The following is a 13,042-nucleotide window of genomic DNA, read 5'->3' on the forward strand; positions in this document are numbered from 1 at the left end:
GCTTTAAAATGATTTCAGAACCAGCTGTTCTGTTTCCTTTTATTTACAAGAAGTACCTCCCTAGCCTCCTGGCCATCAAGATGCATTCATGTCACCCATTTTACAAATAATGGATAGTAATCATTTGTTTTAGAAAATTTATTCTTAATCTAAAAGACCAAGGTCTGATTTCTTAACAATAGCTCCTTATAGTGAAGAAAAAGAAAAAATTCAGTACCCCTCTTTTTCATATACAAAAGATGTATATCCTATTTCTTGTCAGTTGACCCAGTTAAAACTACCTTATAAACCTATTTTCACATCTGAGAAATATAAGATGAGGTTTCATTAGTTTGGTATACCTGCATCATTCTATTAATAGCTAAAAGACTCTTTTACCATCTGGGTTTCCTCATAGACTTTATAGCTGGGATAAGCTTAAGCAATCATATTTCCTCTTAGAGAATATCTGTTTCTTTCTTGAATACAATATTATTGCTCCCAGGATTTAAAGGCAGAATAGCTCATTCTGAGCTTCTTATATACTTTAGTGACCTTTAAAACAAGTCTAGACTTGAGAAAAGTATAAACAGTTCTGCTTAAATTACATTTTTTCTTCATTTATGCATGAAGTTTGTAAATTGTATTTTCTCTGCAGACAAGAGGGAAAATTTTTTTACAGTCAACATTTCCATATTTTTACAATTAATCATCCAGTTGAGACATGTTCAAAGGTACTTGTTTTTCTAAGAGAACCTCAGATGTATTAGAGAAATAACAGTCAACAGTCAACGAATTCATTTCGTATTCACCATGTATCTAGTGTGTGTCTTGGGTTTTTTTGTTGTGTTTTTTAGCAAGAACAAAATAGAAGTGTTTGAATAATGATCTTATGGAAAGAATTGTTTATCTTGCTGTCACAGACTTAGGGTCGGCGATATGCTAGAGCCAGCTCACCGTCAGCTCAGGTGTATGTACCTCTTCCCAGCTCTGCACTCAGCATCACGTTGGTAGCTTAAAATTGGCCATGGTAGGAGTGTTTATACCATGAAAATTGGCAAAGGCTGTAAATTAGAGGAAAGAAAACAGAGAAGTTTGCTAAGCAGACTCTGCTATGTGCCAGGTATTTCATACATAGAAGGAAAAGGGAATTAAACCATGTCACAGTGAATGGCTTTTGGTTAGCAAGGCAAGTGTCACTGACTAGAGGAGATAGCTTGTAAGCCTTTTTAACCCCCAAGGTTGTGTTTTAGAGGGCAGCATTGAAAAAAGCAAAGAATTTCTCCACATCCCTCAAAAGATCATATTCCAAACATTCATAAGATTATGGAAAACATTATTAGCAAATACTTCCAGAGCAGCTGATTTTGTACTCCTTAAATAAGTTTATTCAGTACCTTTTTAAATACCTTAGTTGTGTTCTTATCTCTTTAGGAAGCTTGGGAACAGAAAGAAGACGATGACCTCAAAAGAGCAACAGAGTTAAGTCTTCAAGGTGTGGAGATTATTTTAATTACATTGTTTTAATGGAGAAATGTATCACACACAGAAAAGCATGTGAAGTATTATTTTTAATGATTTAATTTTTTAAAGTTTTTTGGAGGGGGGGGTCATAGAAGCAATATCATCTCAAATATCTGAGGTTATTAAATATAGTTCATTTGTTTGCTTATTTGAAGTTTTCTTCTCCCTGACTACAGATTGTTTCCTCCAGCTGCTCTGTCCTGTCTTGTTATTATGCTCTTTATATATATTTTTAAAGATTTTATTTATTCAGGGGCACCTGGGTGGCTCAGTCGTTAAGCGTCTGCCTTCGGCTCAGGTCATGATCCCAGGGTCCTGGGATCAAGCCCCACATCGGGCTCCCTGCTCGGCGGGAAGCCTGCTTCTCCCTCTCTCACTCCCCCTGTTTGTGTTCCCTCTCTTGCTGTCTCTCTCTCTCTCTCTGTCAAATAAATAAATAAATAAATCTTTAAAAAAAAAATTTTATTTATTCATTTGAGACAGAGAGATAGAGCATGAGCAGCAGGGGGAGAGGCAGAGGGAGAGGGAGAAGTAGACTCCCCCCGCTGAGCAGGGAGCTCAACATGGGGCTTGAATTCAGGACCCTAGGTATCATTATTTGAGCCGACGGCAGACACTTAGCCATCTGAGCCACCCAGGCACCCCATGCTCTTTATATTTCTTATTAGAGACTTTCCTCAGATACCTAGTAATCCTTGGCTGTGGTTCATGATCAAGAAAAGGAGACTAAAGGTTGATTGGAAGCCCTGAGCACATGAATAACTAGGGCTTGTCAACTGTGAGTTTTATAGGGTGGGACTGTTTTGGGGAAGATGTTAATGTTATTTAGGCTTTTCTCTTGGGCTGGTCAGATTCCTAAAAAAGAGTTTTCTAATCACTTGCCTTTGCCTACAGGTAAAAGATGTGGCTGCCAAAGTTCTGGGAGCCACGTATAGGAATAGGGCTGGGAGTTATATTCATGCTTCACTATGCAAACTGTGGCCTACTCCTCTGTTTTCAGTATGTGCCTGGCATCCCCCAGTCCGGAGACTGTTTAACCCTCTCCAGAGGATAAAACTCCAGACTTCTGTCATTGCTCAGCAGCATGAAGTGGGGAGAAAGGGGATCCTGGGAGTCTGTTTCTCAAATACTTTTTTTTTTTTTTTTTTTAAGATTTTATTTATGAGAGAGTTAGCGAGAGCAGGAACACAAGCAGGGGGAGTGGGAGAGGGGGAAGCAGGCCTCCCACAGAGCAAGGAGCCTGACGCGGGGCTCGATCCCAGGACCCTGGGATCATGACCTGAGCCAAAGGCAGACGCTTAACAACTGAGCCACCCAGGCACCCCTTCTCAAATACTTTTCATCAAATCCTTATTTGTATCTCCTCCTTAGCCTCCAGTTTCAAGGGTACCTGGTACTTCAAAGTTGTATGTCTTTTGAACAAGATTCTGTGATGTAAATTGAATTGGTTCTCAACTTTTCCATTACTGGCTTAGGCTTTGGCTTTGGCTTTCCTTGGTCTGCTAAGTCAGTCACCATCTACTTTCCAGCTTCCAGAGTTCTGATGTTACAGTCTCTTTTTCCGTTCTTCCCACTCTGCGGTGTTCATGTCTTATAAATAACTCTATACTGTGATTTGAGTGGAATTAATTATATTTTAAAGCAAAGAGACACTTAAGTACAAATGATTCTGGGATTCTTTGTTTGTTTTAAGATTTTATTTATTAGAACATGAGCAGGAAGGGGGGCAGAGGGATTAAGCAGACTCCCCACTGAGCAAGAAGCCCAAAGTGGGACTTGTTCCCAGGACTGTGAGATCATGACCTGAGCTGAAGTCAACCTCTTAACTGACTGAGCCACCCAGCACCCCCCCCATCCCGCCCCCAGGATTCTTTATTTAAAGTCATTAGTAAAGATGGATTCTGCCAGTGGAAACACTTTATTAAAGAAAAAAGCAATCTTGGATTTAGTTGTTAGTGTAGTGTATTTTAGTGAAACTTAAGTTAAAGATTAAATTTCCAGGGGTGCCTGGGTTGCTCAGGCCTTGAAATGCCTTCCACTGGGGCCTTGATCCCAGGGTCTTAGGATCCGAGCCCCGCGTCGCAGGGAGCCTGCTCCTCCCTCCCCCTGCTTGTGCTCTCTTTCTCTCTCCCCCCCCCGCAAATAAATAAATAAAATCTTTTTTAAAAGTTAAATTTCCATTATATTTGTTAAATTTCAAGAGATGTAATATTGAAGAACATGAAAGGATGCTAATTTTTTTATGGTCGCTTTTCTGTGAGATCATTTGTATTTGCCAGGAGCACCTACAATATACACCAAATAGTTGAAATCTAACATACAGTTTATATAATGTGAAATTGGGTTATCTGTAAAATCATAATCTTTTTTTCAGTTTTATTCCTTTCTTAGCATTATATCCCTTTCATATAAATATATTTAAGAGAGGGCGCCTGGGTGGCTCAGTCGGTTAAGCGACTGCCTTCGGCTCAGGTCATGATCCTGGAGTCCCGGGATCGAGTCCCGCATCGGGCTCCCTGCTCGGCAGGGAGTCTGCTTCGTCCTCTGCCCCTCCCCCCTCTCATGTGCTCTCTCTCTCTCTCTCTCTCAAATAAATAAATAAAATCTTTTAAAAAAAATAAAAAATAAATATATTTAAGAGAAAAAGGACATTTCTTTTTATAGATACCTGGTACCTGAATTGTTATTCTCCAGAGTGGGCTGGATAAAATAAAACCCTAATAATGTTTTAGGTTTCCTTAGGATGATAAAATATGTACCCCAAGCTGTTTTTTTAATCTTTCTAATCATATCACTTTGTGTCTATTCTAAGAACTTTTACAACACTTTATATTCCGCAGAGTTTAACAACTCTTTTCTGGATTCGTTGGGTTCCGATGAGGACTCTGGCAATGAGGATGTTTTAGACATGGAGTACACAGAAGCGGAGGCGGAGGAACTAAAAAGAAATGCAGAGGTAGGCTGCTTACTCCCTAAGTAGGACTGCTCAGGCTGCTGGCATCAGTCTTCATGCTGTTTCTCTTCCAAGGCCCCACTGTCAGTATCCCCTGTGGCAGAGCATCCCCATCAATGCTCTTCACTTTCTCTTGTCCTTTGCTCATTTCTTCTTTTTTTTTCCCTTAAGATTTTATTTATTTATGGGGCGCCTGGGTGGCTCAGTCGTTAAGTGTCTGCCTTCGGCTCAGGTCATGATCCCAGGGTCCTGGATTCGAGCCCCACATCGGGCTCCCTGCTCCGTGGGGAGCCTGCTTCTCCCTCTCCCACTCCCCCTGCTTGTGTTCCCTCTCTAGCTGTGTTTCTCTCTGTCAAATAAATAAATGAAACCTTAAAAGAAAAGGATTTTATTTATTTATTTTAGAGAGAGAAAGAGCCTGTGAGTGAGGGGAGGGGGAGAGGGAGAGAGAATCCCAAGCAGATTCCTTGCTGTATCCAGAGCCTGACTCAGGGCTTGATCCCAGGACCCTGAGATCATGACCTGAGCCAAAACCAAGAATTGGACACAACCGACTGAGCCACCCAGGCACCCTGCTCCTCATTTCTTATTCACAAGATTCAAAATAAAATGAAACAAAATTAGAAAGATATCCTGACTCCCTCTTGTGCATGTTAGGTAGTAATTAGGTAGTAACTGAGTAACATGACTCTCAATGTCATATATTAATTCACCTGTAGTTTTGCCAAAACTATATTGTCTTTAAAGTGAAATAACAAAACTAGTTGGTTGTTACTCAGTAAAAACTACTAGATCAGTGACATTAAACTAGAACACATTGTAACCTTTTTTTGCCCTTCTTAATTGCTTTTTTTCCGTTTTCCAATTTTTTTGTAATTTTAATTACCTAGAACTCCACTGTCCTAACACAACTACTGTTAGCATTTTTACATATTATTTTGTCAGCCCTACCTCCAGGTGTGCTTTTAAAACGTCATAAGTACAGTTTTTATTCTGCTTACTTGTTAAAGATTATTTATAAGCATTTTATTTTTAATGGCTGTATGTACTATATTGCCTCAAATCAGCATACTGTTTATTTAATTTTTAACCATGAGTATTTATGTTTCTGTTGTTCCACTGTAATAAAGAATACATTGGGAGGCGCTTGGCTGGCTCAGTTGGTAGGGTGTGCAACTTTTTTTTTTTTTTTTTAATATTTTATTTATTTATTTGACAGAGACAGTGAGAGAGGGAACACAAGCAGGGGGAGTGGGAGAGGGAGAAGCAGGCTTCCCGCTGAGCAGGGAGCCCAGTGTGGGGCTCCATCCCAGGACCCCGGGATCATGACCTGAGCCGAAGGCAGACACTGAACGACTGAGCCACCCAGGCGCCTTAAGAGTGTGCAACTTTTGATCTCAGGGTTGTAGGTTCGAGCCGCACATTAGGTGTAGAGATTACTTTAAAAAATATATATGTTTAAAAAATACATTGAGGAACGGTGGATGATTGTAATATTTTCTGTGTTTAGGATTTTTTTCTTTCAGTAAATTCCCAGAAGTAAATTACTGCTTCAAAGTTGAGAAACATTTTAATGGTTTCTGGTTTACATATACCTATATTCCTTCCCAAAATGTGTATCTTAGAGTGCTGCCTGCAGTGCATGAATGTCACTTTCCAGGTTTTTACAATTTTTCTACTAACAGTTTTTTTTTTTGAAGATTTTATTTATTTATTTGAGAGAGAGAGAGTGAGAGAGAGAGAGAGCATGAGGGGGGGAGGGTCAGAGGGAGAAGCAGACTCCCTGCTGAGCAGGGAGCCCGACCTGGGACTCGATCCCGGGACTCCAGGATCATGACCTGAGCCGAAGGTAGTCTCTAAACCAACTGAGCCACCCAGGCGCCCTACTAACAGTATTTTAATAGCATTTTAAAAAGTATTTAAAACATAAAAGTTTATCCATAATCCCTACAGTACCACCGCAGCTGTTTTCATTTTGTTCGTTTTGTTTTCCAGTACTTAATCATTAACATACCTGTTTTTATAGAGCTGTAATTATTGTGTGCATTCATGTGGATTTGAAAAACAAGTTTACATGTTGGTGACCCACTGAATAATATTGCATTGAGTTGGTATACCACTAATCATTCAACTATTATTAGGCCTATTGTTCCAACTTTCCATTATTATAGATAATGCTACAGTGAATAATTTTATACATGTACTCTTTTCTCCTTTTGAATGATTTTCCTAGGATAAATTCTTAGCTGGGAGTAGAATTCTTGGGTCAAAAGGTATGAACAATACAACCACTGGATTTTTTTTTTATTGAGTTTGACTATACACACACTGAAACTCAGCCATGTTAGCTTTGATAATAAATTTAAATTTAGTGTTTTGCTTTTATTCAAATGAAGAGTTAAAAGTCATGCCCATTTCTGTTTTCCAGACAGGAAATCTTCCTCATTCTTATCGGCTCATTAGTGTTGTCAGTCACATTGGTAGCACCTCTTCTTCAGGTAAATGGACATTATGATTTCAGCATTTTACAAATGAAGTAGCCAACATTTACTGCCTATTAGTTTGCCCTGTGCCTAGCTTCATGAGCTATAGGTTAAATGCATTAAGAAAAAGTTTTAAATCTTTCCTTTGATCACACTAAGTGTGAATTGTGTTAAAGGTGCAACTTTTTTATTTATTTATAGATGACCCAAATTCCCCTATATATGTGTATGTAAAAAAAAAAAATATATATATATATATATATATATATATATTTATCCAAAAAGTTGTCCTGGTGTAGTATGTTTCTCCCTTAGATTCCTGTACATGTTTTCTGAATGGTTTTTAGAAACATTGTTGGGGATAGGGTGGATGGGGTGGCTGTTTCTCTCTCTCCAAAACTTGCTATACCTGAGAAAAATGTGCTGTGTTTTAAAAACTACAATTTTAAGATTTTATTTATTTTAGGTCATTACATTAGTGATGTGTACGACATTAAGAAGCAGGCATGGTTTACTTACAATGATCTCGAGGTATCTAAAATCCAGGAGGCTTCTGTGCAGAGTGATCGGGACCGGAGTGGTTATATCTTCTTTTATATGCACAAGTAAGAAACTGCCAGGTCTGGAGCTGTGGGCTAAACATCTCCCAAACTCTTTTTTTTTTTCCTGTAAGGACAAATTGTCCCCATCACTTATTGGTTGACAATGTTTTTTTTTGTTACCTTTGCTTAGGGCTTATATCTTGATATCTTAACTCCATGTTAATGACTCATCTCACGGTAGTATCGAGGTGTGGAACTTAAGACTGTTAGATGACAAAGCTGTCCTATCATAAACCTTTTTGGTCTTCCAGGTGTATCAGCTAGAAGATTTGAGTTACATGGATGGATGGGAACCACATGGCATTGTTATCAGGGGTAGCCAGTGCCATTGTCCCCCCAGCGTTCTCAGAAATCTGCACTTGGGGTTAAGATAGTGATCAAATCAATGAGCTGCTTGTTTAATAAAATTTAGGCACTAAATGGGATTGTGCAGGCTTTATCAGTATCTTCTATCTGTCCTTTGGCTTTGCTCACTGAATTTCCTGTTTTATTTCTTGTTTGTTTTATTTTAAGGGAGATCTTTGATGAGCTGCTGGAAACGGAAAAGAATTCTCAGGCACTTAGCATGGAAGTGGGGAAGACCACTCGTCAGGCCTTGTGAGGAACAAACTCCTGGGTTGGCAGTGTGCACTGCTTATTCCCTCCTACTGCTGCCCACCTCACCTTTCCTCTGCCCAAGGAGAATTTGGAATTCTACTTGATGCGGGAGCAACAAACAGCTCAGGGCCAAACCAAAAGACGAAAATTGCAATTATGTGGAACGCTCCATGCTAATTGTTTTATGGAAACTTTGGTCTCACATCTGTAGCTGATTATCCTCTTTTTCTCCTACAAGAGTGGCACTTCCTTTTGTCTTAGGAATACGTGTTGTAAATAATATATATATGTACATACACACACACACACACACACACGTATGTGGAATGAATGGAGCCTTAAAGAGTTAGGATGAGCCACCATAGTATTCCTGTTCAAAATTAATAGCACAGCAGTTTGGAGAAGAAATGAAGGTGTCAAAGAGTCCATTCACCTGAGAGATGTGTAAAGATGTACATATTGGTTGGCATTTAGTTTTTCTGTTCCTTGAGTAGTTTCACTCAAGTCTATAATCTTTCACATGTGTTTCTTATTAGTAAAGTTCACTGGAAAGCCAGCTCTCCATGTTACACTAATGACAGTTTGTCCTCCTTGCAAGGGAGAGGCATTTCTGCCACCTGACGTGAGGAGCTTTTTTTTTTTTTTTAATTACTTCATGGATTTGTAATGCTTTTGCTGTTTACATGCAGTCCCAAGAAATGGATTGTTGGTGCTTTGGAATGGGTTATGGTCCCCCGTTTGGTATTCATTGTACACTTCGTATTTTCTTTAAAAGAGATTCTTCACACAGTATATTCATCTATATTATTATGGTAGTGAAGATAGAATCTTTTCTTTTTCTTCTGTATCATCCTTCCATGGAGCAAGCATTACCCTAATAGATTGCAACCAAAATTTTAAGAGGTAGGAAAATAATATCCCAATTGGGATTCCCCAGCAAGGACACCTGGGGATAAGGAAGAATGCTAGCATCTGTCTGTCATACATGGAGAGGTCAGGATGAGGATTCTCGTGTTAAAGCTAAAAACTCTGGACCACTAGAAGCCCTACTGCAAGTGGGAAATTAAGTACATGAGCTTAGGATGAAGCTTGAGCATTTAATCATTTGTTGTCTGTCTTTGCCCTTAAAACAGGGTGAGAATTAGAATGAGATTGGTTTAGGTAATCCCAAGAACTAACAAGTAACAAAGGTGCATAATATGTTTTATCTTTTTAGGTGCTTTGAGTTGAGGCTAAATGGGAATGCAACATTAAGTGCCACATTAGTCACTCAGCTGGCATAACCAGCTTGGATATTAAGCAGCCTGTGAAACCATATAAAGAATGAGTTTGAGAGGAGAATTCTATCCACAGAATAACTTTATAAGCCCAGGAATCATTAGGTTCACACAGTTAAGTGTAGCAAAATGAAACTTTCAATATTTTCTTTCATGTTTTACTTCCTTTTATTATCAGGAAGGAGGGAATTCTTGTTTCACTTCTGAGGTAGGGACAAAACCACATCAGTTTTTCAAGGGGAGGAAACATGTTAAAGTCCATCATCAGAGAAGGTGCAACATCTTTTCTAGAACATTGCCTTAAGAGAGCACCAGGCCCCACACTTGGACGTGTTCTGACGTAGTAACTTGTTGTAAAATTCTCAGTTTTTAAATTGTAAATGGCCCCAGCGCGTTGGTTAACTACAGATGAAAAGTTCGGCCTCCTACCATTTACCTATGCACTACCACAGTGAACATTCCAAAATGGTATGCCGGTCAGTTGTGCGTGAATAGTATAGAGCAGAGGAAAATAACTTTTAAAACTGTAGCTTTTGCTGGAAAATAACTGGTTTTTTCCAAAATGAGTGAAGTGGTGATCAAATTCTGTAGCTAGTTAGGACTTCTCTTCCGCGTGTTTGCATTTGAGAGCTTCGAGAGGTGCTGTTTAAAACGACTGGAAATGTATTGAAGTGAGGGATACATTAGGGCATTAAAAAAAATAGAAATGATGCCATAGGCCTGATTGCCCATGAAGTGCCCTCATTTGACTTGCTTTTTGTAGCCTGTGTGTGTGTGGGTGGGTGTGTGGCTTGGAAGTACATGTGGCTTAGAAACCTGTTTTGATTGGATCTTCCTCTCTTGGGCTGGACTTGCTAATTGAAAATAGGTTACTGAGGTAGATGAATTATCTTACTGCTGATATGCTTGCAACTTTGGGACTTGAATTTTCCTTGGTAGCTGTGCATTTTTGTGGCCTTGTCAGCCTTCCTCCCTCCCTGTGCTCCTTATCCCCCCTTTCACTACACTTCTCATTTGGGTTCATGACTACAGATGGAAATTTTAGCTTTGAAGGGGTTTATTGGGTTTTTTTGAGCTGGGTGTATATATTTAAAAATTATAAGTAGATAATATATATATATATAATTTTTTTTTTTTTTGCACAGTATGATCAGTTTGCTCAGAATTGGGGGGGATGGGGCATTTGGTATGTTGGGGCCAGGAAGGGACAAGTCAGATGGGGACAGAGTGCTTCAGTCCCAGGCAGCCTACACAGTCACCTTTCTACTGATAATACCAAATGTGGTTACATCACTTTAAATGACGTTGAATTGGTACTTGACAGCACTTCGTTCTGCAGACAGCTGATCTTAATTGAAATTTTTGGGAAGGGAAAACTAAAATTCAAACTTACTGATTCTTACCACCTAGTATTATGGAGAATTGGAAGTTGCATATAGCCAGATAGCTGCTGCCCCTTTAGTAGCCATGACTCTAATTTAGGCCTATGAGATAGACTCTGTTTTGCGGGGAATATATTTATAGTGTGTGCACACTCATGCGTTTTGTGTCAGCAGGATAGAATAAAAGCAGCAAGTCCATGAATTGTTCTTCTATTTACATTTTGATTCCAAAAGCTATTTGTTTACTTGCCATGGTCTCTTAATTTCGGGCCTAACTTAATGGCTCAGTAACAGATGTAACAAATGTAAATGTGTTTACATTTTTAAAAGTATACAGAGATACTTACAAATCAGCTGATTAACTCTGGGAGGCAAATAGTAGACTATACATTTCTTTACTTCTCTTCTTGTTCAAGTGTAGAATTTTTCCAAAAGAGAAACTTTAAGAATTAAAACCTCAGCAAGTGAATTCATGAATTTACTTATTTTTCCATACTGCAGTTACCATTATGTTACTATATAAACAAAGCTCTACATGTGTACAGCTACGAATATAGTTGTATAATGGAAATTATTTGGAAACATCTAAATTGAAGAGATTTTTGACAGTGTCTATATAGTTGAGTGTTATGAGTATAGAGAGAGCATGGGGGTGAGGTTTGGAACCATACAGAAAAAAAGTAGTTTGTAAACTCATTCGTGATCTGAAAAGAGTTTATACTAAAACAAATAAAAATATTACTCTTCTTTGTCCTCTGAAATGAGTGCAGTGGATGCACTTAGTCATCCAAACTTTTTTTTTTTTTTTTTTGGTTCTTTGCTTTAATTGGCACCCCCTACCCTGCGCCCCCATAGGCGGTCTTTTGTTTTAAATCAGGGAAACAGAGCTAGATCTCCCAAGTACATTTGGATCTTGTATATGTATGTATGGAGATTTTTAGAAACACCAACAACCCAGTACCAGATGCAAGTCCCATGAGTGTCCCCAAAAAACAGGCGTGTCCTTTTCCTTCTCCCCATCTTGCTTTACCACTGAGTAATGCTCTCTTTAAGTGTGTACAAAAACTACTGGGTTTCTGCCATCTGATGTCTTTTGAATGCAGTACTTCAGAATTCTAATTTTGTCTCTCTTGGTAGGTCTTAATAACATCTGAAAAACATAGATATTTTATTGGAAAACTACGGTTCGGTAGACCTTGAGAGTTTTGTGACGTTATTCAGCTGTGCGTCACCACGGTCACTGGCTCCTTTATGGCTTTGATTACTAGACTTCAGGCAGTCTTTTCCGTTGTATCATATTTATACACAGCGAATTTTTCTTTCCATGTGTGCTACATGTCTGAGGTTTTGAAGTTTTTAATAAAAAGTGTGCCAGTGTAAGTATAAGCAGTTGATTTTAGTAACATTGGACTTTTCTAAAGTACATTAAGAGGTTCAAAGTATAGGCATGTTCGCTGGTGAAACCATAGAGGGGATGAGGTTCTGGATCAAGACCCAAGTTCGGTAGGTCAAATGCCAAAACGAGCAATCAGCTGACCTGGCCTGTTTCAAGAACAGAGGGGATGCGGGGAGTGAGACCACACACCTCTCGTCCCCAGGTTTCCCTCCCTCTCTGAGCTTGTCTTTGCATCCCAATTCCTCTGGCCTGTTGTCAGTGTGGTTTACTTATGCTGTGGAGAGGAAAACAGAAGGAAGGGTCCTACACTTTGCCTAATTGAGCCACTACCAGATTTGCTGGCAGCTTTGGCCACATTATTTGTGAGGTGATTTTCTTTCTTTGTGTTCAGAGTGACTTGATTCTGATTCTTTATGTTGTTTCGTATGGAGCGGCACTTTATCTGTGTTTTAGCAGAACTGTTCCTCTATCCTTTACGGTTTTTCCTTGTTTTTGTTTCCTTTTTAAATTATGCATAGAGTTTTTTGTGTGTGTGAAATTAAAGCCTTTATTAACCTTGCGATGGTTTGACTGTTATTTCTGGAAAGGACTTATCCTTACAGACACTTAACAACCATTTGTTGAGGTTGTGAAATCACTTTCTGTTCCCTTCTGACTTGGACTTCAATGCAGCACCATTACAGCTTAAAGGAGATGGAAGGGCAAACCAACAAATGGCTGGAGGCAGCACCGAGTTCTCGTTTTCACTGCAGGAGCCTGGGAAGCTTGGCAGAGGTTCTGGATAACACTTTGTAAACTCGGCATTGGCCTTAGCTAAGCTCTTCCTTTGCCTTATTATTACCAGACGGG

The 13,042-nt window shown here is 39.2% G+C and overlaps 1 protein-coding gene across 4 annotated transcripts in view; it reads left to right on the plus strand.

Annotated features, from left to right (window-relative positions):
* USP37 (ubiquitin specific peptidase 37) overlaps positions 1-12,752 on the plus strand; it is an 87,283-nt gene extending 74,531 nt beyond the window's left edge. For all 4 annotated transcript variants that reach the window (XM_035007134.1, XM_035007132.1, XM_035007136.1 and 1 more), the window contains 5 exons: positions 1,414-1,474; positions 4,344-4,459; positions 6,885-6,954; positions 7,406-7,544; positions 8,055-12,752. In XM_035007134.1, coding sequence (XP_034863025.1) covers positions 1,414-1,474; positions 4,344-4,459; positions 6,885-6,954; positions 7,406-7,544; positions 8,055-8,142 — 474 coding nt within the window. In that variant the 3' untranslated portion in view covers positions 8,143-12,752. The remainder of the gene's footprint in view (positions 1-1,413; positions 1,475-4,343; positions 4,460-6,884; positions 6,955-7,405; positions 7,545-8,054) is intronic.
* Positions 12,753-13,042: the final 290 nt, after the last annotated feature.

This window comes from Mirounga leonina, unplaced genomic scaffold, assembly GCF_011800145.1.
Source record: "Mirounga leonina isolate KUSES-001 unplaced genomic scaffold, KU_Mleo_1.0 Mir_151, whole genome shotgun sequence".
NCBI classification, from domain to species: domain Eukaryota; kingdom Metazoa; phylum Chordata; class Mammalia; order Carnivora; family Phocidae; genus Mirounga; species Mirounga leonina.